The 24710-nt window shown below is 43.5% G+C and overlaps 1 protein-coding gene across 2 annotated transcripts in view; it reads left to right on the top strand.

The window, feature by feature from the left end:
- ldlrap1a (low density lipoprotein receptor adaptor protein 1a) overlaps positions 1–9823 on the top strand; it is a 34252-nt gene extending 24429 nt beyond the window's left edge. The window contains exons 5-10 of one of the 2 annotated variants that reach the window (XM_031795042.1): positions 3887–3959; positions 4083–4178; positions 4647–4783; positions 4926–4960; positions 6129–6160; positions 8150–9823. In XM_031795042.1, coding sequence (XP_031650902.1) covers positions 3887–3959; positions 4083–4178; positions 4647–4783; positions 4926–4960; positions 6129–6160; positions 8150–8196 — 420 coding nt within the window. In that variant the 3' untranslated portion in view covers positions 8197–9823. The remainder of the gene's footprint in view (positions 1–3886; positions 3960–4082; positions 4179–4646; positions 4784–4925; positions 4961–6128; positions 6161–8149) is intronic. The other variant, XM_031795041.1, reaches the window with a different exon arrangement.
- Positions 9824–24710: the final 14887 nt, after the last annotated feature.

Genomic DNA, 24710 nt, shown 5'->3' with positions numbered 1-24710 from the left:
CTAGGCTACCTGCCTCCTCTAACCACAAGGCTACCTGCCGCCTCTAACCACTAGGCTACCTGCCGCCTCTAACCACTAGGCTACCTGCCGCCTCTAACCCTAGGCTACCTGCCTCCTCTAACCACTAGGCTACCTGCCGCCTCTAACCACTAGGCTACCTGCAGCCTCTAACCACTAGGCTACCTGCCGCCTCTAACCACTAGGCTACCTGCCGCCTCTAACCACTAGGCTACCTGCCTCCTCTAACCACAAGGCTACCTGCCTCCTCTAACCACTAGGCTACCTGCCTCCTCTAACCACTAGGCTACCTGCCTCCTCTAACCACTAGGCTACCTGCCTCCTCTAACCACTAGGCTACCTGCCTCCTCTAACCACTAGGCTACCTGCCTCCTCTAACCACTAGGCTACCTGCCTCCTCTAACCACAAGGCTACCTGCCGCCTCTAACCACTAGGCTACCTGCCTCCTCTAACCACTAGGCTACCTGCCTCCTCTAACCACAAGGCTACCTGCCGCCTCTAACCACTAGGCTACCTGCCTCCTCTAACCACAAGGCTACCTGCCTCCTCTAACCACTAGGCTACCTGCCTCCTCTAACCACTAGGCTACCTGCCTCCTCTAACCACTAGGCTACCTGCCTCCTCTAACCACTAGGCTACCTGCCTCCTCTAACCACTAGGCTACCTGCCTCCTCTAACCACTAGGCTACCTGCCTCCTCTAACCACAAGGCTACCTGCCGCCTCTAACCACTAGGCTACCTGCTGCCTCTAACCACAAGGCTACCTGCCTCCTCTAACCACTAGGCTACCTGCCTCCTCTAACCACTAGGCTACCTGCCTCCTCTAACCACAAGGCTACCTGCCGCCTCTAACCACTAGGCTACCTGCTGCCTCTAACCACAAGGCTACCTGCCTCCTCTAACCACAATCAGGGCAGTGCGTCCTTGGTCAGGGAGGTGACCAAGCCAATGGTCACTCTGACAGAGCTTTAGAGTTCCTCTGTGGAGAACTCTAAACCTTCCAGAAGGACATCTCTGCAGAAATCTCTGCAGAAATCCACCAATCAGGCCTTTATGGTAAAGTGGCCAGAAGGAAGCCACTCCTCAGTAAAAGGCACATGACAGCCCGCTAGGAGTTTGCCAGAAGGCACCTAAAGGACCCAGGTCATGAGATACAAGATTCTCTGGTCTGATGAAACCAAGATTGAACTATTTGGCCTGAATGCCAAGCGTCACATCTAGAGGAAACCTGGCATCATTCCTACGGTGAAGCATGGTGGTGGCATCACAATGCTGTGGGGAGGTTTTTCAGGGACGGGGAGACAAGTCAGGATCGAGGCAAAGATGGGAGGGTTTTACATTTATTAACATTTTTAAAAGATGAACGGAGTACAGAGATCCATAATGAAAACCTGCTCCAGAGCGCTCATGACCTCAGACTGGGGTAAAGGTTCACCTTCCAACAGGAAAACGTCCCTAAGCACACAGCCAAGACAATGTGTTTGTGGGTTCGGGACAAGTGTCTGCATGTTCTTGTGGCCCAGCCAGAACCCGGACTTGAATCAGAACGAGCATCTCTGTAGAGACCTGAAAAATAGCTGTGCAGCAACGCTCCCCATCCAACCTGACAGAGCTTGAGAGGATCTACAATGAAGAATGGGAGAAACTCCCCAAATACAGGTGTGCCAAGATTGTAGCGTTATACCCAAGAAGACTTGAGGATGTAATTGCTGCCAAAGGTGCTTCAACAAAGTACTGAGTAAAAGGTCTGAATACTTATGTAAATGTCATATTATTATAATTTAGACAAAAAAATCAAAAAACCTGTTTTTGCTTTGTCATTATGGGGTATTGTGTGTAGAATCCATTTTAGAATAGGGCTGCGACCTAACAAAGGGGTCTGAATACTTTCCCAAGGCAGTGTATGTAGTGTTGTATTGTGACCAAAACTGCACATTTTAGTGGCCTATTGTCCCCCAGCACAAGGTGCACCTGTGTAATGACCATGCTGTTTAATCGGTTTCTTGATATGCCACACCTGTCAGGTGGATGGATTATGTTGGCAGAGGAGAAATGCTCACTAACAGGGATATTAACACATTTTGTGCAAGCTTTTTTTGTGCATATGGAACATTTCTGGGATCTTTTATTTCAGCTTATGAAACAATGGGATTAAACAATTCATTTGATTGATTTATTTATTTCACCTTTATTTAACCAGATAGGCTAGTTGAGAACACCTTTATTTAACCAGGTAGGCTAGTTGAGAACAAGTTCTCATTTGCAACTGCGACCTGGCCAAGATAAAGCATAGCAGTGAGAACAGACAACAACACAGAGTTACACATGGAGTAAACAACAACACAGAGTTACACATGGAATAAACAACAACACAGAGTTACACATGGAGTAAACAACAACACAGAGTTACACATGGAGTAAACAACGAAACAGAGTTACACATGGAGTAAACAACAACACAGAGTTACACATGGAATAAACAACAACACAGAGTTACACATGGAGTAAACAACAACACAGAGTTACACATGGAGTAAACAACAACACAGAGTTACACATGGAGTAAACAACAACACAGAGTTACACATGGAGTAAACAACAACACAGAGTTACACATGGAGTAAACAACAACACAGAGTTACACATGGAGTAAACAACAACACAGAGTTACACATGGAGTAAACAACAACACAGAGTTACACATGGAGTAAACAACAACACAGAGTTACACATGGAATAAACAACAACACAGAGTTACACATGGAATAAACAACAACACAGAGTTACACATGGAATAAACAACAACACAGAGTTACACATGGAATAAACAACAACACAGAGTTACACATGGAATAAACAACAACACAGAGTTACACATGGAGTAAACAACAACACAGAGTTACACATGGAGTAAACAACAACACAGAGTTACACATGGAGTAAACAACAACACAGAGTTACACATGGAATAAACAACAACACAGAGTTACACATGGAATAAACAACAACACAGAGTTACACATGGAGTAAACAACAACACAGAGTTACACATGGAGTAAACAACAACACAGAGTTACACATGGAGTAAACAACAACACAGAGTTACACATGGAGTAAACAACAACACAGAGTTACACATGGAGTAAACAACAACACAGAGTTACACATGGAATAAACAACAACACAGAGTTACACATGGAGTAAACAACAACACAGAGTTACACATGGAATAAACAACAACACAGAGTTACACATGGAATAAACAACAACACAGAGTTACACATGGAGTAAACAACAACACAGAGTTACACATGGAGTAAACAACAACACAGAGTTACACATGGAGTAAACAACAACACAGAGTTACACATGGAGTAAACAACAACACAGAGTTACACATGGAGTAAACAACAACACAGAGTTACACATGGAGTAAACAACAACACAGAGTTACACATGGAGTAAACAACAACACAGAGTATGGTCCCCCTCTCCCCTAAGACCTAGGCAGGGACAAGGCCGTTGGCTCTCAGTGTCCTTTGATTGCTAATGAAAGTTAATGTCGTATCATTGGGTCTTATAGCATTATAACAGGCTATGTATGGTCCCCCTCTCCCCTAAGACCTAGGCAGGGACAAGGCCGTTGGCTCTCAGTGTCCTTTGATTGCTAATGAAAGTTAATGTCGTATCATTGGGTCTTATAGCATTATAACAGGCTATGTATGGTCCCCCTCTCCCCTAAGACCTAGGCAGGGACAAGGCCGTTGGCTCTCAGTGTCCTTTGATTGCTAATGAAAGTTAATGTCGTATCATTGGGTCTTATAGCATTATAACAACTTTGTGAATGGTATTTTTTCCTCCCCTAAGGCCCAGGCAGTGACTCTGACTGTAGCACAGGCCTTTAGAGTGGCCTTTGAGTTGTGGCAGGTTGCTAAGGAAGGTAGGTGCTATTCAATCCCACATTACACGCACTTAAATTTACACGAGGTCACATTTTTTTTTGTATTTCTGGGTGTGTAGACGGTGGTATTATTATTTATATATATTTTAATCTGTCTTGTAGAGGAAGAGGAGAATATCAAGTCCAGCTCAGCTGGAGAAGCAACCAACAGTTCCCAGTCAGAAAGATCAAACAGCCTACCCAGTCTCAAAGGAGGAAGTGAGGCGACACGCGGACACACACACAGCGAGAGACACAGGCTGCATTTACACAGATCTTTCCTCCCCATTTTGGTATTTTGACCAATCGGATCAGCTCTTAAAATAAAAAAAATAAAAAGATCTGATATGAAAAAGTTTGATGAAATTGGTCAAAAGACTAATTTAGTGGAAGAAATATCAGAATTGGGCTGCCAGCCACAGAGACACACTGTCTTTATCTGATGCAGACACACCATACCTTGTTTATAGTATAATGTTATCAGAATAAATGTCTTTATGATATCATCTCCCTTTCTCCTCTGTCTTCTCTTTTGATTGTGTTTGTTCCTTTGTGTTTTCTTACTGTGGCCTTGATTGGATCCATGGCATTTAGGCCTGAGTTTCTGTAACCAGTTGGCATCAAACTGGAAATACTCAACACATTACTGACTTGACTGATTGATTGGCTGATTGATCATCTCCATAGATGTTGCCACTGGTAACCTACTGGACCTGGAGGAACTGACTCATGTTGCCGTGGTTCTGGAAACCAATGGCAACGAGGAGTTGAAGGTGGACAACCGCACTGCTCCCGAGAACAATGATAACAACAACACTGTCTGGGTACGTCTCAAATTATCCATCAACTGTTTAACTCTACACTTAGAATGAAATGGGAGGAAATATTTTGGCTACAAAAACAAATCTTTCTTTCTCTTTCTCTCTTTCCTCTTTTGCACTCTCGCGCTCTCTCTCTTCCTTGCAGGAAATTGAGGAAGACTTGGATGAGGCTTTTTCTAGGTAAGACACTCGTCCTAAATGTATCTGTTGTCGATAAGCCCCCACTAGTCTGGATCTTCTTGTTGCTGCTTGACCACAGAAATCAGCTCATTTGATTTGCTCAGATCAGATTTCTCTGAACTTGATTGCAGCTTTTGGCGAATGTGGCTCTGTAGCTCCATCTAGGGAATGAGCCACAGACTTACAGGTTAGAATAGAGAAATGGTCAGAGAGGTAGAGAGAACAGGGTTGGAAATACCTCATAAATTCCAATTCTTGAATTTGAATTGAGTAGTAAACAGGATACATAATTTAAATTACAATTTGAATGAAATGAAATGTAATTCAATTCAATTCAAATGGCTCTTCTATTCTATATTGGGTGTAGTCTATACAAATATAAAGGAAAAATATTGTTATATTCAAATATTCTTAAGTTGTTTAATTAATCATTTTCATGTTGTTCAATAAAGAAGCACTAATGTTAAAATAATATATGAACATTGTTTCCAGAGAAAAGCGATATATTCTTTGGTATCTGGAAGTGTGACCGGTCAGATTCAATGAAACTCATGTTCTATGACCGAGTGAAAGTTCTGTAAAGTGCACTGAATTCAATTCTACTTCCTGTCACTCAAATTCTACATCCTTGAATGGGAGTCGATTCCAAAATTCTGAATCGAGTCCAACCTTGAGAGTCAAAAAACAGACAGAAAATGGAGTGAATGAGTGAAAGAAGAAGAGAGAGAGAGCGAGAGAGAGAGAGAGCGAGAGAGAGAGCGAGAGAGAGAGAGAGAGAGAGAGAGAGAGAGAGGGAGAGAGAGAGAGAGACAGGGAGAGACAGGGAGAGACAGGGAGAGAGAGAGAGAGAGACAGACAGAGAGAGAGAGACAGAGAGACAGAGAGAGAGAGAGAGAGAGAGACAGAGAGAGAGAGAGAGAGAGACAGAGAGAGAGAGACAGAGAGAGAGAGAGAGAGAGACAGAGAGAGAGAGACAGAGAGAGAGAGAGAGAGAGAGAGAGAGAGAGAGAGAGAGAGAGAGAGACAGAGAGACAGAGAGAGAGAGAGACAGAGAGAGGAGAGAGAGACAGAGAGAGAGAGAGAGAGACAGAGACAGAGACAGAGAGAGACAGAGAGAGAGCAGCTCCACCGCCCCTCCTTAATCCTGCCCCGTTTGTTGTCTCTCCAGCCCCAGGCTGAATACCTTTGAGTCGTCTCCAGGTAAACCGTGCTCCTAGCCTAACCAACACAATCATAATCCAGTCTACTGACCCAACCACAAACACTCCTTGTGCTACCAGTAACAGCCTTCTGTGTATGTCCTGACCCCTTCCATTCATGTTTTGTGACTGTGTTGATGTTCAGTAACTTCCTGTGTGTCTCAACTCCTATCAGACCCAATATCTCATGTGTATACCATTGCTCCATGTATATACATGTGTAGGACCCACTGTTGTTCGTACGTACAGCATCAGTTCACATCTGATTGGGATCATTCAAGTTCTGCTGGTCCGCTATGGTGGAGCACGTCAGGGGTTAGATGGGGTTTAGAATCACTCAGTTTATTACCCAGAATGCATCAGTGTTGTAATTGTGATTTAATTCACACAGCCCTGTGGGTTTATGCATACTGTCATTCCTCAGTTAGGATACAAACTACTGGACATAAACCTTTAGATCAGGGGAGAGTAACAGACTAGGGTGTGTCCTCTCCCTTTCAGTATGATACAAACTACTGGACATAAACCTTTAGATCAGGGGAGAGTAACAGACTAGGGTGTGTCCTCTCCCTTTCAGTAGGATACAAACTACTGGACATAAACCTTTAGATCAGGGGAGAGTAACAGACTCCTCTCCCTTTCAGTAGGATACAAACTACTGGACATAAACCTTTAGATCAGGGGAGAGTAACAGACTCCTCTCCCTTTCAGTAGGATACAAACTACTGGACATAAACCTTTAGATCAGGGGAGAGTAACAGACTACAGACTCTCAGACTCTCCCTTTCAGTAGGATACAAACTACTGGACATAAACCTTTAGTTCAGGGGAGAGTAACAGACTACAGACTCTCAGACTCTCCCTTTCAGTAGGGAGGTTGTAGCTTTGTGTTATTGTTTCTGAAGACGTTGCATTGCGTTGACTGACACGCAACAACAAAAAAGACTGACATGAAGGCAGACTGAATACACAGTCCTGTCCTTTCTACCTAAATACCCGCTAAATAATGTTTCATTGTTGTAAAAAACACTGAATAACCAACAAGATACCAAAAATCATAGCAAAATGCTAATAACATAAGCTAATGATGTCAAATCAATTGATATCAAAGTCATGTTGAATCATCTGCAATGCATCCCTCAATGTGTGTTTTCTTCACACATTGCCTCTTAATGTTGTCGTTCTCAAAAATAAATGTTTTCTCCCTCTCTAACCCCACCTCAGATTCTTTCAATTTCAGTCTCCCCTCTCCTCTCCTCTCCTCTCCTCTCCTCTCCTCTCCTCTCCTCTCCTCTCCTCTCCTCTCCTCTCCTCTCCTCTCCCTCTCCTCTCCTCTCCTCTCCTCTCCTCTCCTCTCCTCTCCTCTCCTCTCCTCTCCTCTCCTCTCCTCTCCTCTCCTCTCCTCTCCTCTCCTCTCCTCTTCTCTTCTCTTCTCTTCTCTTCTCTTCTCTTCTCTCTCTCTCTCCTTCCTCTCCTCTCCTCTCCTCTCCTCTCCTCTCCTCTCCTCTCCTCTCCTCTTCTCTTCTCTTCTCTCTTCTTCCATATCTCTCTTCTCTCTCTTCTTCCTCTCTCTCTCTCTCTCTCTCTCTCTCTCTCTCTCTCTCTCTCTCTCTCTCTCTCTCTCTCTCTCTCTCTCTCTCTCTCTCCCCCCCCTCTCTCTCTCTCTCTCTCTCTCTCTCCCTCTCTCTCTCTCTCTCTCTCTCTCCCTCTCTCTCTCCCCCCCTCTCTCTCTCTTCTCTCTCTCTCTCTCTCTCTCTCTCTCTCTCTCTCTCTCTCTCTCTCCCTCTCTCTCCCCCCCCCCCCTCTCTCTCTCTCTCTCTCTCTCTCTCTCCCTCTCTCTCCCCCCCCCCCTCTCTCTCTCTCTCTCTCTCTCTCTCTCTCTCTCTCTCTCTCTCTCCCCCCCCCCCCCCCTCTCTCTCTCCCCCCCCCCTCTCCCCATCCCTTGCTCCAATTGATAACCCTGCTCCCCTCCCATCTCTCCCCCTTCCAGACTGGCGGTATCCCGTACTAACCCCCAGGTCTTGGACATTGGGGTGACCCCCCAGGATTGGCTGATAGAACCTGACTGGGCCAATGGGAACACACCCAACAAGAACGGGACCAATAAGAACACATCAAACAATAATACCACCAATGGGAAAGACTTCTTTGGCTTCTGATCGACCACCAGAGGGCGACCAAGCTGCACAGCCTTTTGAGTCTTTGGCCCAATCCCAAATCAACCGCTAGGCCCTATGCTGGAACTATACTATATTGTGTGCACCTGTCAAGTCCTCTCAGATCTCCACCAGGACACAGGGTCTAGGGGTCGATTTGGGATTGGGCCATTGAAGAGTTGACTTTGGTTCCATTCCAAACCGATCCCTTGCCTCTGTCCTTGTTCCCTAGTTGACTCCCTCCCCCCTTATAGATCTGAAAGGACTGAATAGGGTCAGAGCTTTGGTTGAGATTCTATCATAAAATGTAGATATACAATCGCCAGGAAGAGTCTATGGGTAGATGCTAGGGATTATGGGTAGACGCTAGGGATTATGGGTAGACGCTAGGGTTTTGATTTGGTACCCTATATCTTTTTATAAACTGGGTGCTTCAAGCCCTGAATGCTGATTGGCTGAAAGCCATGATATATCAGACCATATACCACGGGTACGACTGCTCTAATTACCTTGGTAACCAGTTTTATAATAGCAATAAGGCACCTCAGGGGTTTTGTGATATATGGGCAATATATCACGGCTAAGGGCTGTATACAGGCACTCTGTGTTGCGTCGCGTACATAAGAACAGCCCTTAGCCGTGGTATATTGACCATATACCCCCCCCCCCCCCCCTGGCCTTATTGCTAAAATATACCGCTCTGTGTGTCAGCCTACATTGTTTGGTTTACTTTGTTCTTTCATCTACTGCAGTAGTAGATAGTAGTACTATTTGGACTCTAATCAGTATTATTTTTTCTATGTGTGTGTATTTTGTGTTGGTTATAATCATGCATCATGAGATGTGTGATTGTCAGATGTATATTTAAGCCATAAGGCCAGAGGAGGTGTGGTATATGCCCAATATACCACGGCTAAGGGCTGTTCTTAGGCACGATGTGACGCGGAGTGCCTGGACACAGCCGTGGTATACAGTCTGATATACCACGGCTGTCAGCCAATCAGCATTCAGAGCTCGAGCCACCCAGTTTTGAGATTTGGAGTTAAACCAGTCTTCATTTGTCACAGTATATCTGTATTATATATAAGATATATATAGTATTGAACATAAATACTCACGGTACCATAAAGACCAAGACAATACATTTAGGTTCTCCTTACTTTCTGTGGTTATATTGGGCATGCATTCTATTACACACTAGAGTCTGGTTCCGTTGCCATGAAACAGGAGAAAGCTCTTTTGAAAAAGAGGTACTCCCTGAATTTCTTTCCAACTTGTTCGAAACTATTTCTTCTGTTTTGTGCCTGCCTACTTAACGTGACCCAGGAAAGTGATGTAACTGTAGTAAATTGCTTTCTGACCAGTTTCACCTTGTTCTGTTAGTTATCTCTCTACCCTTATGTCCAATGGACCAATGCCCCATGTAATACTGTGTACCAGCTGAACTTTAAATTTTAAAAAATTGTTTTTGTTATGTATATGAAATTAAACCGTTGTTTGGTCTTCTTCTAGTAGGAAAAGGATGTTTTCTGTTTCATAACACAAAACTGACAGAGGATTAATTAATTAATGACATTGTTGTAAATTCCCCAGGTTTTTTTCCAGAAATCCTCGTTGGGAATATTCCGGAATATCCTGCTTGTTCAGGGAATCCTCCACATCGGGATTTCTGGGAGGAAGAAAAAAACCATGAATGGTTACCGGAACGTTGTAACTCTAGTCGCTGCTAATGCTATATCATTACACATACAGTTTAATCCTAGTCACTGCTAATGCTATATCATTACACATACTGTTTAAACCTAGTCGCTGCTAATGCTATATCATTACACAAAGAGTTTAAACCTAGTCGCTGCTAATGCTATATCATTACACAAAGAGTTTAAACCTAGTCGCTGCTAATGCTATATCATTACACATACAGTTTAATCCTAGTCGCTGCTAATGCTATATCATTACACATACAGTTTAATCCTAGTCGCTGCCAATGCTATATCATTACACATACAGTTTAAACCTAGTTACTGCTAATGCTATATCATTACACATACAGTTGAAGTCGGAAGTTTACATACACTTAGGTTGGAGTCATTTAAAACTCGTTTTTCAACCACTCCACAAATTTCTTGTGAACAAACTATAGTTTTGACCAGTCGGTGAGGACATCTACTTTGTGCATGACACAAGTCATTTTTCCAACAATTGTAAACAGACCGATTATTTCACTTATAATTCACTGTATCACGATTCCAGTGGGTCAGAAGTTAACATACACTAAGTTGACTGTGCCTTTAAACAGCTTGGAACATTCCAGAAAATTATGTCATGGCTTTAGAAGCCTCTGATAGGCTAATTGACATCATTTGATTCAATTGGAGGTGTACCTGTGGATGTATTTCAAGGCCTACCTTCAAACTCAGTGCCTCTTTCCTTGACATCATGGGAAAATCTAAAGAAATCAGCCAGGACCTCAGAAAAACAAATTGTAGACATCCACAAGTCTGGTCCAAACGCCTGAAGGTACCACGTTCATCTGTACAAACAGTAGTACGCAAGTATAAACACCATGGGACCATGCAGCCATCATACCGCTCATGAAGGAGATGTGTTCTGTCTCCTAGAGATGAACTTACTTTCGTGAGAAAAGTGCAAATCAATACCAGAACAACAGCAAAGGACCTTGTGAAGATGTTGGAGGAAACAGGTACGAAAGTATCTATATTCACAGTAAACCAAATCCTATATATATATATATATTTTTTTTCACCTTTATTTAACCAGGTAGGCTAGTTGAGAACAAGTTCTCATTTGCAACTGCGACCTGGCCAAGATAAAGCATAGCAGTGTGAACAGACAACACAGAGTTACACATGGAGTAAACAATTAACAAGTCAATAACACAGTAGAAAAAAAAGGGGAGTCTATATACATTGTGTGCAAAAGGCATGAGGAGGTAGGCAAATAATTACAATTTTGCAGATTAACACTGGAGTGAAGAATGATCAGATGGTCATGTACAGGTAGAGATATTGGTGTGCAAAAGAGCAGAAAAGTAAATAAATAAAAACAGTATGGGGATGAGGTAGGTAAAAATGGGTGGGCTATTTACCGATAGACTATGTACAGCTGCAACGATCGGTTAACTGCTCAGACAGCAGATGTTTGAAGTTGGTGAGGGAGATAAAAGTCTCCAACTTCAGCGATTTTTGCAATTCGTTCCAGTCACAGGCAGCAGAGATATATCGAGATAACCTGAAAGGCTGCTCAGCAAGAAAGAAGCCACTGCTCCAAAACCACCATAAAAAAGCCAGACTACGATTTGCAACTGCACATGTGGAGAAAATTACTTTTTGGAGACATGTCGTCTGGTCTGATGAAACAAAAATAGAACTGTTTGGCCATAATGACCATCGTTATGTTTGGAGAAAAAAGGGGGAGGCTTGCAAGCCGAAGAACACCATCCCAACCGTGAAGCACGGGGACGACAGCATCATGTTGTGGGGGTGCTTTGCTGCAGGAGGGACTGGTGCACTTCACAAAATAGATGGCATCATGAGGGAGGAAAATTATGTGGTTATATTGAAGCAACATCTCAAGGCATCAGTCAGCAAGTTAAAGCCTGGTCGCAAATGGTTATTCCAAATGGACAATGACCCCAAGCATACTTCCAAAGTTGTAGCAAAATGGCTTAAGGACAACAAAGTTAAGGTATTGGAGTGGCCATCACAAAGCCCTGACCTCAATCCTATATAAAATTTGTGGGCAGAACTGAAAAAGCGTATGCGAGCAAGGAGGCCTACAAACCTGACTCAGTTACACCAGCTCTGTCAGGAGGAATGGGCCAAAATTCACCCAACTTATTGTGGGAAGCTTGTGGAAGGCTACCTGAAACATTTGACCCAAGTTAAACAATTTAAAGGCAATGCTACCAAATACTAATTGAGTTTATGTAAACTTCTGACCCACTGGGAATGTGATGAAAGAAATAAAAGCTGAAATAAAAAATTCTCTCTACACTTCACATTCTTAAAATAAAGTGGTGATCCTAACTGACCTAAGATGGATTTTTTTTACTATGATTAAATGTCAGGAATTGTGAAAAACTGAGTTTAAATGTATTTGACTAAGGTGTATGTAAACTTCTGACTTCAACTGTATAAAGGACTGAAAATGCAGAATATTCTTCACCAGAAGGTGGCAGCAGTGTACCACTTCATTCCACTGCTGGTTACATCTCAATAGTCTTAGTGGCTTCCTCCCTCCTCTCCTCTCTCTCTCCTCCTCTCTTCTCTCCTCCCTCCTCTCCTCTCTCTCTCATCCTCTCTTCTCTCCTCCCTCCTCTCCTCTGTCTCCTCCTGTCTTCTCTCCTCCCTCCTCTCCTCTGTCTCCTCCTGTCTTCTCTCCTCCCTCCTCTCCTCTCTCTCCTCCTGTTTCTCTCCTCCCTCCTCTCCTCTCTTCTCTCCTCCCTCCTCTCCTCTCTTCTCTCCTCCCTCCTCTCCTCTCTCTCCTCCTGTCTTCTATCCTCTCTTCCGTCTCCTCCTGTCTTCTCTCCTCTGTCTCCTCCTGTCTTCTCTCCTCCCTCCTCTCCTCTCTCTCCTCCTGTCTTCTCTCCTCCCTCCTCTCCTCTGTCTCCTCCTGTCTTCTCTCCTCTCTCCTCCTCTCTTCTCTCCTCCCTCCTCTCCTCTCTCTCCTCCTCTCTTCTCTCCTTCCTCCTCTCCTCCCTCCTCTCCTCCCTCCTCTCCTCTCTCTCCTCCTCTCTCCTCCCTCCTCTTCAGCGCTGAACTGACAACACTAGTGTGATGTAAAGCATGCCCACTGGGAATTAGATAACTAAAAAGGAAATTCTGCAGATGAAGCAAAGTAGAGGAAGCCAGCTGACCTTATACAAAGTCCTTACAATTTATACCTACGGGACTGTGCAGCTGAGAAAATGCCAGTAATGTGTACTCCATACTTTGTGGGTGGGTGTGTGTTGCACACCTTACAGACACCAGCAAAATGCACAAAATGCCACCCACTCACCGGTGTGTTAGGGTGTGGGTGGTCAGCATCTACGGTCTTCATCTTTATGAAGGATTTTCTACAATCGCCTGTGTGTGAAAGAGAAGATAAGAGAATGTGAAATCTGTAAAAGTGTGTGTGTGTGTGTGTGTGTGTGTGTGGGGGGGGGGGGGGGTCCTTTTGAGGCAAGTTAAAGTTAAAGGTTAATAAATCACTTGTCAAAAAAATAAATCCCCGGATTGAGCTAGGGACAGATTTTCGTGTTTGTGAATCAGCGTATGAATGTGACTATTTAAAAAAAATGGTTTGTGTGTATTTTTTTGTGTGGGTGCGTGTGCCTGTGTGTGTGTGTGAGCGAGAGAGAGAGAGAGAGAGAGTGCAGGTCTGTGTGTGTGTGTGTGTGTGTTTGCGTGCTTGGACGTGTGTGCATGTGCAAATATGCGTTTATCTGTGTGTGTGTGTACTGACCCACGTGTCTCTCAGCTCTCTCTTCACACTACAGAACATGTCTGGCAACGTGTGAGTGTGCGAGGCTCAGTAATCATGTGGCTGGACAGGAGCAGGGGACCAGACTACATCTCTCTGTCCCTACATTCCCCTGATAATGTGTATCAGAGCTTTACTATTCGTCCTACAGCTTGTGTGTTTCTGTCCCTGTCCTAGATCTGATTCTCCAGCACAACATAAAGCTGAATGGTCTTCACTTTGAGTTGATTACAGGAGCAGACCACCTTGGGTCTCAAAGGTCTGCAGGTGTGTCTGCAGGTGTGTGCAGGTGTGTCTGCAGGTGTGTCTGCAGGTGTGTCTGCAGGTGTGTCTGCAGGTGTGTCTGCAGGTGTGTCTGCAGGTGTGTCTGCAGGTGTGTCTGCAGGTGTGTCTGCAGGTGTATGCAGGTGTGTCTGCAGGTGTGTCTGCAGGTGTGTCTGCAGGTGTGTGCAGGTGTGTCTGCAGGTGTGTCTGCAGGTGTGTCTGCAGGTGTGTCTGCAGGTGTGTCTGCAGGTGTGTCTGCATGTGTGTGCAGGTGTGTCTGCATGTGTGTGCAGGTGTGTCTGCAGGTGTGTCTGCAGGTGTGTCTGCAGGTGTGTCTGCAGGTGTGTCTGCAGGTGTGTGCAGGTGTGTGCAGGTGTGTCTGCAGGTGTGTCTGCAGGTGTGTCTGCAGGTGTGTCTGCAGGTGTGTCTGCAGGTGTGTCTGCAGGTGTGTCTGCAGGTGTCTGCAGGTGTCTGCAGGTGTGTGCAGGTGTGTGTGCAGGTGTGTCTGCAGGTGTGTCTGCAGGTGTGTGCAGGTGTGTCTGCAGGTGTGTCTGCAGGTGTGTCTGCAGGTGTGTCTGCAGGTGTATGTTCTAACACATATGTTTCATCAACTTCTGGTCTCAACCTATGATATAGTGGAATCAGATGTGTTTAGTAGAGGTAGAGGGGTAGAGCAACAACAACAAAAAGGAAAACATGCACATCCTGTGCTGCAAGCCACCCAGGAACAAAACCGCAGGAGAAAAACAGAAGGCCAGTCTAGTCTGTAGGCTCGATTTTTAAATGAGGACTTTGTGGTTTAAATATGGTGTGGCGTATATGGGAGACCAGTCCCTGGAGTCAGACAAACACATAAATCCAGAACTGAATGTTTTTATGAAGATTAATTTCCGTTGGTTTCTCGTCCAATACATTTCATATATCTAAATGTGCACGGCAAATAGTTTATGTAGAACATACTGGATGAGTGAGATGGTGGAATGAAACATTTGATTTCGCTCTTTCCTCTAGACATTGTGACAACGTGGGGCTGCATGGTGAAATGAAAGGAGAAAGAAGAAATGGGACAGGGTTTTTTAAAGACTTGAAGGAGCAGACAGAGGAAGGAAAGCACTCAGGCTCACTGATGTCTGATCTCCACTTGAGTGACAGACGAAGAATATTGAGCTTTTCTTTCTAGACATTTAAAGTAACTGTCCAGGATTATTTTCATGCTGTAGCGAACTGGCTCAAATTAAGATCCGGCATCTGTAGATGCATTAGATGTCCAGTGAACATCTACCTCTTTTTCTTTTTAAAAGCTCTTAATCTGTTAACCCATGCTCAAATAATGTTGTTGACTGGTCCTATACAGATGTAGGATCTTCATTTGATCACCCTGTTGCAGGAGAACTTGCAATGCAGGACAGATTTACCTTGTGTATTTGAAGTTTAAAAAAGGATTTTCAAGTTTGTAATTTCCACTTCGATTTTCCGTTGTGAAAAATGTATCAACCCCTACAAAAATGTTCATTAATTACAATTCACATTTTCTGTTGTTGCAGGATTATTTTAATGCTGTAGCAAACTGGCTCAAATTAATATCCGGCATCTGTACATGTATTTGTGGTCAACGCATACATTTGAGAAGAAAGAAAACATTTCAAAAACCCGACTTCAAACTTTTAACCGTTTACAGTTTTTTCCAACTGCTTACACACGTTTTCAAAACTGTCTCCTTTTTTCAAAACTCTTACACACAATTCCCAAAACTGCAAACACAAAATGCAAAATGCCTCACATCTCCTTCAAAATGTAACACTGCATTCAAAATGCCATAAACACATGTCAGAATGAAGCATTTGCATCAAATGGCAAACACTGCTTTCATAATAGTACATTTCTGGATGTACCATGTAAACACTGTTGTTCTAAATCTAAAGCTCTTTGGTCTTTCATAGGCTTTTATCTACATTTCAATACAATGTTCAACAGTGAAAGTAATCTACTGAGAGGGGTAACAAGTACACTGTAAACACCAATGCAATGTAGAAACAGAAAATATTTATTAGGCCAAACATTGCTGTTGTATACAGTAGCATACAACAAAAGATGAATATGTAGGTACAAACCACAAATTGTGGATGGGTGGAAAACCAGTTTTGGACCAGAACAGCCCGGTGAAAACTAACATTGTCCCATAAAACCACAAATCTAGCAGGCTCCTGATCTGGATCAGGGACAAGCATTGTGTAAATTGCATCCAGAAAAGTGAGCATATGGCCGGTGTTGTACGGACGCAGTGTGGCGTTGTGATGGAGGACCCCGTTTTGAGTGATTGCAGAACACATAGTTATATTACCCCCACGCTGTCCAGGGACATTGGTAATTGCCCTCTGTCCTATTACATTTCTTCCACGGCGCCTGGTTTTGGTGAGGTCCACATAAATAAATTAATGGCGAATTACATGGGCATCCAGCTCCAATACTCTCTGTAACAGACAAAAGGATATACAGATGAGTAAATATGGTCTGAAGTACTGGAAGTAGTGTTGCATACATACCTCTACAAAGACATGTCGCATATTCTTGACCCTGTCAGAGTTTCTCTCAAATGGCACCTTGTAAAGTTGTTTCATCGTCACTCGGTGCCGTTGGAGGATGCGTTGTATGGTCGACAGGCTTACAGCATTGATGTTGTTAAATATGGTGTCATTATTCAAGATATGCTCTCTTATCTCTCGAATCCTGTAGTGTATAATGTAGTGTATAAAAGGTTAAACAAGACTAATATTTGTTGGTCCGTGGTGTGTAATGAGGAGCAAACAGACGCACACTATGCGTAGTGTGTGCGGAGTCAGGCACAGGAAGCAGAGGCTAAAGAACAATGTTTTATTCCGGCACAGGGAAAATGGTCACGCCAAACACCAGGCGCAATAATAAGACCGGCTCAAAACCAGGACCCAACCAGTCCGGAGAAAAACGAAGTAAATGGCACAACCACAAACATGAACAGAGGAAAAATAAGCCTGCACAATAAGCTGGCAAACGTACGGCAAATTGAGAAGTCATGTGACTAAACTGAATAAAAAGAAGAAAACAATACACTATGAAACAAAGATAAATGACATAAAGAAAGATAGTAAAAAGCTTGGGAGCTCCTTCAATGAAATGTTGGGAAAAAAGGCAAACTCAGCTCCATCATTCATTGAATCAGATGGCTCATTCATTAAAAACCCACTGATATTAACCAACTACTTTATTTATTTATTTTTAATTGGCAAGATTAGCAAACTTAGGCATGACATGCCAGCAACAAACACTGACACTACACATCCAAGTATATCTGACCAAATTATGAAAGACAATAATTGTAATTTTGAATTCCGTAAAGTCAGTGTGGTTGAGGTGAAAAAATTATTGTCGTCTATCAAAATTACTGAGGATAATAGTGGACGATATTGCCACTCCTTTTTGCATATCTTCAATTTAAGCCTACTAGAAAGTGTATGCCCCCAGGCCTGGGGGGAAGCAAAGGTCATTCTGCTAACCAAGAATAGTAAAGCACCCTTCACTGTCTCAAATAGCCATCCAATCAGCCTGTTACCAACCCTTAGTAAAGTTTAGAGGCAAGGACATTCAACAAGCACAGCACTTACACAAATGACTGATGATTGGCTGAGAGAAATTGATGATAAAAAGATTGTGGGAGCTTTGTGAGACTTCAGTGCGGCTTTTGACATTATCGATCATAGACTGCTGCTGGAAAACCGTATGTGTTATGGCTTTACACCCCCTGATATTTGTGGATAAAGAGTTACCTGTCTAACAGAACACAGAGGGTGTTCTTTAATGGAAGCCTGTCCAGCATAATCCAGGTATAATCAGGAATTCCCCAGGGCAGCTGCCTAGGCCCCTTACTTTTTTCAATCTTTACTAACAACATGCCACTGGCTTTGAGTAACACCAGTGTGTCTATGTATGTGAATGACTCAACACTATGCACGTCAGCTACTACAGCAACTGAAATGACGGAAACACTTAACAAAGAGCTACAATTAGTTTCAGAATGGGTGGCAAGGAATAAATTTGTCCTAAATATTTCCAAAACTAAAAGCATTGTATTTGGGACAAATCAATCACTAAACCCTAAACCTCAACTAAATATTGTCATAAATAATGTGGAAATTGAGCAAGTTGAGGTGACTAAATTGCTTGGAGTAACCCTGGATGGTCAAAACATATTGATATGTTACAACAGTAGCTAAGACGGGGTGAAGTCTGTCCATAATAAAGCGCTTAACACTATCAACAAGGCAGGTTCTACAGGCTCTAGTTGTCGCTCCTGGACTACTGTTCAGTCGTGTGGTCAGGTGCCACAAAGAGGGACTTAGGAAAATTGCAATTGGCTCAGAACAGGGCAGCACCACTGGCCCTTGGATGTACACAGAGAGCTAACATTAGTAATATGCATGTCAGTCTCTCCTGGCTCAAAGTGGAGGAGAGATTGACTCAGTCACTGATTGTATTTGTGAGAGGTATTGACATGTCGAGAGCACCAAGCTGTCTGTCTAAACTACTGGCGCACAGCTCAAACACCCATGCATACCCCACAAGACATGCCACCAGGCGTCTCTTCACAGTCCCCAAGTCCAGAACAGACTGTGGGAAGTGCACAGTACTACATAGAGCCATGACTACATGGAACTCTATTCCACAGTACTACATAGAGCCATGACTACATGGAACTCTATTCCACAGTACCACATAGAGCCATGACTACATGGAACTCTATTCCACAGTACTACATAGAGCCATGACTACATGGAACTCTATTGCACAGTACCACATAGAGCCATGACTACATGGAACTCTATTCCACAGTACTACATAGAGCCATGACTACATGGAACTCTATTCCACAGTACTACATAGAGCCATGACTACATGGAACTCTATTCCACAGTACTACATAGAGCCATGACAACATGGAACTCTATTCCACAGAACTACATAGAGCCATGACTACATGGAACTCTATTCCACAGTACTACATAGAGCCATGACTACATGGAACTCTATTCCACAGTACTACATAGAGCCATGACTACATGGAACTCTATTCCACAGTACTACATAGAGCCATGACTACATGGAACTCTATTCCACAGTACTACATAGAGCCATGACCACATGGAACTTAATTCCACAGTACTACATAGAGACATGACTACATGGAACTCTATTCCACAGTACTACATAGAGCCATGACTACATGGAACTCTATTGCACAGTACCACATAGAGCCATGACTACATGGAACTCTATTCCACAGTACTACATAGAGCCATGACTACATGGAACTCTATTCCACAGTACTACATAGAGCCATGACAACATGGAACTCTATTCCACAGTACTACATAGAGCCATGACAACATGGAACTCTATTCCACAGTACTACATAGAGCCATGACTACATGGAACTCTATTCCACAGTACTACATAGAGCCATGACTACATGGAACTCTATTCCACAGTACTACATAGAGCCATGTCTACATGGAACTCTATTCCTCTATTCTAGTCTCCAACTTCAGCGATTTTTGCAATTCGTTCCAGTCACAGGCAGCAGAGTACTGGAACGAAAGGCGGCCAAATGAGGTGTTGGCTTTAGGGATGATCAGTGAGATACACCTGCTGGAGCGCGTGCTACGGATGGGTGTTGCCATCGTGACCAGTGAGCTGAGATAAGGCGGAGCTTTACCTAGCATGGACTTGTAGATGACCTGGAGCCAGTGGGTCTGGCGATGAATATGTAGCGAGGGCCAGCCGACTAGAGCATACAAGTTGCAGTGGTGGGTGGTACAAGGTGCTTTAGTGACAAAACGGATGGCACTGTGATAGACTGCATCCAGTTTGCTGAGTAGAGTGTTGGAAGCCATTTTGTAGATGACATCGCCGAAGTCGAGGATCGGTAGGATAGTCAGTTTTACTAGGGTAAGCTTGGCGGCGTGAGTGAAGGAGGCTTTGTTGCGGAATAGAAAGCCGACTCTTGATTTGATTTTCGATTGGAGATGTTTGATATGAGTCTGGAAGGAGAGTTTGCAGTCTAGCCAGACACCTAGGTACTTATAGACGTCCACATATTCTAGGTCGGAACCATCCAGGGTGGTGATGCTAGTCGGGCATGCGGGTGCAGGCAGCGACCGGTTGAAAAGCATGCATTTGGTTTTACTAGCGTTTAAGAGCAGTTGGAGGCCACGGAAGGAGTGTTGTATGGCATTGAAGCTTGTTTGGAGGTTAGATAGCACAGTGTCCAAAGACGGGCCGAAAGTATATAGAATGGTGTCGTCTGCGTAGAGGTGGATCAGGGAATCGCCCGCAGCAAGAGCAACATCATTGATATACACAGAGAAAAGAGTCGGCCCGAGAATTGAACCCTGTGGCACCCCCATAGAGACTGCCAGAGGACCGGACAGCATGCCCTCCGATTTGACACACTGAACTCTGTCTGCAAAGTAATTGGTGAACCAGGCAAGGCAGTCATCCGAAAAACCGAGGCTCCTGAGTCTGCCGATAAGAATATGGTGATTGACAGAGTCGAAAGCCTTGGCAAGGTCGATGAAGACGGCTGCACAGTACTGTCTTTTATCGATGGCGGTTATGATATCGTTTAGTACCTTGAGTGTGGCTGAGGTGCACCCATGACCGGCTCGGAAACCAGATTGCACAGCGGAGAAGGTACGGTGGGATTCGAGATGGTCAGTGACCTGTTTGTTGACTTGGCTTTCGAAGACCTTAGATAGGCAGGGCAGGATGGATATAGGTCTGTAACAGTTTGGGTCCAGGGTGTCTCCCCCTTTGTAGAGGGGGATGACTGCGGCAGCTTTCCAATCCTTGGGGATCTCAGACGATATGAAAGAGAGTTTGAACAGGCTGGTAATAGGGGTTGCGACAATGGTGGCAGATAGTTTCAGAAATAGAGGGTCCAGATTGTCAAGCCCAGCTGATTTGTACGGGTCCAGGTTTTGCAGCTCTTTCAGAACATCTGCTATCTGGATTTGGGTGAAGGAGAACCTGGAGAGGCTTGGGCGAGGAGCTGCGGGGGGGGGCGGAGCTGTTGGCCGAGGTTGAAGTAGCCAGGCGGAAGGCATCCATAATAAACCCCAGGAAGAGTAGCTGCTGCCTAGGCAGGAACTAATGGGGATCCATAATAAACCCCAGGAAGAGTAGCTGCTGCCTTGGCAGGAACTAATGGGGATCCATAATAAACCACAGGAAGAGTAGATGATGCCCTGGAAGGAACTAATGGGGATCCATAATAAACCCCAGGAAGAGTAGCTGCTGCCTTGTCAGGAACTCATGGAGATCCGTAATAAACCCCAGGAAGAGTAGCCGCTGCCTTGGCAGGAACTAATGGGGATCCATAATAAACCCCAGGAAGAGTAGCTGCTGCCTTGTCAGGAACTCATGGAGATCCATAATAAACCCCAGGAAGAGTAGCTGCTGCCTTGGCAGGAACTAATGGGGATCCATAATAAACCACAGGAAGAGTAGCTGCTGCCTTGGCAGGAACTAATGGGGATCCATAATAAACCACAGGAAGAGTAGCTGCTGCCCTGGCAGGAACTAATGGGGATCCATAATAAACCCCAGGAAGAGTAGCTGCTGCCTCAGCAGGAACTAATGGGGATCCATAATAAACCCCAGGAAGAGTAGCTGCTGCCTTGGCAGGAACTAATGGGGATCCATAATAAACCCCAGGAATAGTAGCTGTTACCTTGGCAGGAACTAATGGGGATCCATAATAAACCCCAGGAATAGTAGCTGTTACCTTGGCAGGAACTAATGGGGATCCATAATAAACCCCAGGAATAGTAGCTGTTACCTTGGCAGGAACTAATGGGGATCCATAATAAACCCCAGGAAGAGTAGCTGCTGCCTCAGCAGGAACTAATGGGGATCCATAATAAACCCCAGGAAGAGTAGCTGCTGCCTTGGCAGGAACTAATGGGGATCCATAATAAACCCCAGGAATAGTAGCTGTTACCTTGGCAGGAACTAATGGAGATCTGCAATAAATACAAATACTCAGCTCAAAATCTGGCATTTTTTTGTGTGGCGGTCTACGAGCACGTCGAATTATGTGAGGCTTATTTGATCTAATTAAAGTTTTGTAATGTATAGGCATTTCCAAATGTACTGATATAACACACATGATTAATCCAAATGTACTGATATAACACACATGATTAATCCAAATGTACTGATATAACACACATGATTAATCCAAATGTACTGATATAACACACATGATTAATCCAAATGTACTGATATAACACACATGATTAATCCAATTGTACTGATATAACACACATGATTAATCCAAATGTACTGATATAACACACATGATTAATCCAAATACTGATTAACCACTGATTAAATACTATAACACACATGATTAATCCAAATGTACTGATATAACACACATGATTAATCCAAATGTACTGATATAACACACATGATTAATCCAAATGTACTGATATAACACACATGATTAATCCAAATGTACTGATATAACACACATGATTAATCCAAATGTACTGATATAACACACATGATTAATCCAAATGTACTGATATAACACACATGATTAATCCAAATGTACTGATATAACACACATGATTAATCCAAATGTACTGATATAACACACATGATTAATCCAAATGTACTGATATAACACACATGATTAATCCAAATGTACTGATATAACACACATGATTAATCCAAATGTACTGATATAACACACATGATTAATCCAAATGTACTGATATAACACACATGATTAATCCAAATGTACTGATATAACACACATGATTAATCCAAATGTACTGATATAACACACATGATTAATCCAAATGTACTGATATAACACACATGATTAATCCAAATGTACTGATATAACACACATGATTAATCCAAATGTACTGATATAACACACATGATTAATCCAAATGTACTGATATAACACACATGATTAATCCAAATGTACTGATATAACACACATGATTAATCCAAATGTACTGATATAACACACATGATTAATCCAAATGTACTGATATAACACACATGATTAATCCAATTCTAGTCTCTGATATAAGTGGATGCATGTGGCATTCCGGCAACTCTGAGAGAAAACAACGTAGTCGTGCCTGTTGTTCACACATGCCCTCTCATTGGCTAGAATGGTCCTACCACACGTCGCCTGTTTTCAATCATTGAGGATATGTATTTCCATTGTTAGAGCGGTCACTCGACTATCTTGTCATTATAGTAGAGAATCTTTGTCCAGGCAGCCTTGAGTCCATCAGATTTGGGATCCCAGGGTGGCACAGAGGTCTAAGGCACTGCATCACACTGCAAGAGGCGTCACTACAGACCCTGGTTTGGTTCCAGGCTGTATCACAACCGGCCGTGGTTGGGAGTCCCATAGGGCGGACCAGCTTCGTCCGGGTTTGGCCGGGGTAGGCCTTCATGGTAAATAAGAATTTGTTCTTAACTTGCCAGTATGTGCCCCTCACAGGGTACAAAGCTGGTCATTCCCCTCTACAGAATTTTTTGGTGAAACAAATATGGCATGAAGTTTATCTTTCATCTCAAATCAAAACAAATGCACAGTTTACACACACACACACATACACACATACACACACACACACACACACACACACACACACACACACACACACACACACACACACACACACACACACACACACACACACACACACACACACATACACACATACACACACACACACACATGCACACACATACACATACATGCACACACACATACACACACACACACACACACACATACACACAATCTATCCTTGCTCATCAACAAGATAAAACGTCAACACCACTGCGATTGAAAATATCAGATATTTATTATTGTCTTGTTGTTTGAATACATAAATTAGACATTTATTTGATGTATATTACTTTCATAGAAATAGTATAACGTCATGCTAGCCCTCATTAAAGTTTCCAGTTACGAACATCAAAATGCTTCAACATAAAACACGGAGCTCCTTGTGTCGATAGAATCCATGCTTCTCCATGGGAATACTATATTATACAGGGAACAGGGAGCCATTTGGGATGCTAGCTTGGTTATTTGTTTACTGTTGTACAAATATATAAGTAAATATAGCAATATCTTGCGTGTTTATATATAGGGTTATTTTAGTGAATCATTAGACCCACGCCCGTCTATAGTCCATAGTCCTGTAAATAGATAGGTACAGTATAATCTGGAAGTATATGGGTTAAGGCTCTCTCTCTCTCTCTGTCTCTCTCTCTGACTCTGACTGTCTCTCTCTCTATCTCTCTCTCTGTCTCTCTCTCTGACTATGTCTGTCTCTGTCTCTCTCTCTCTCTCTTTCTCTGTCTGTCTGTCTGTCTCTCTCTCTCTCTCTTTCTCTGTCTGTCTCTGTCTCTCTCTCTGTCTCTCTGTCTCTCTGTCTCTCTCTCTCTCTCTGTCTGTCACTCTCTCTCTTTCTCTGTCTGTCTCTCTCGCTCTCTCTCTCTCTGTCTCTCTCTCTCGCTCTCTGTCTGTCTCTCTCTGTCTCTCTCTCTCGCTCTCTGTCTCTCTCT

Source organism: Oncorhynchus kisutch, linkage group LG17, assembly GCF_002021735.2.
Source record: "Oncorhynchus kisutch isolate 150728-3 linkage group LG17, Okis_V2, whole genome shotgun sequence".
Lineage (NCBI taxonomy): Eukaryota > Metazoa > Chordata > Actinopteri > Salmoniformes > Salmonidae > Oncorhynchus > Oncorhynchus kisutch.
This window is presented reverse-complemented; position numbering and strand designations above follow the sequence as displayed.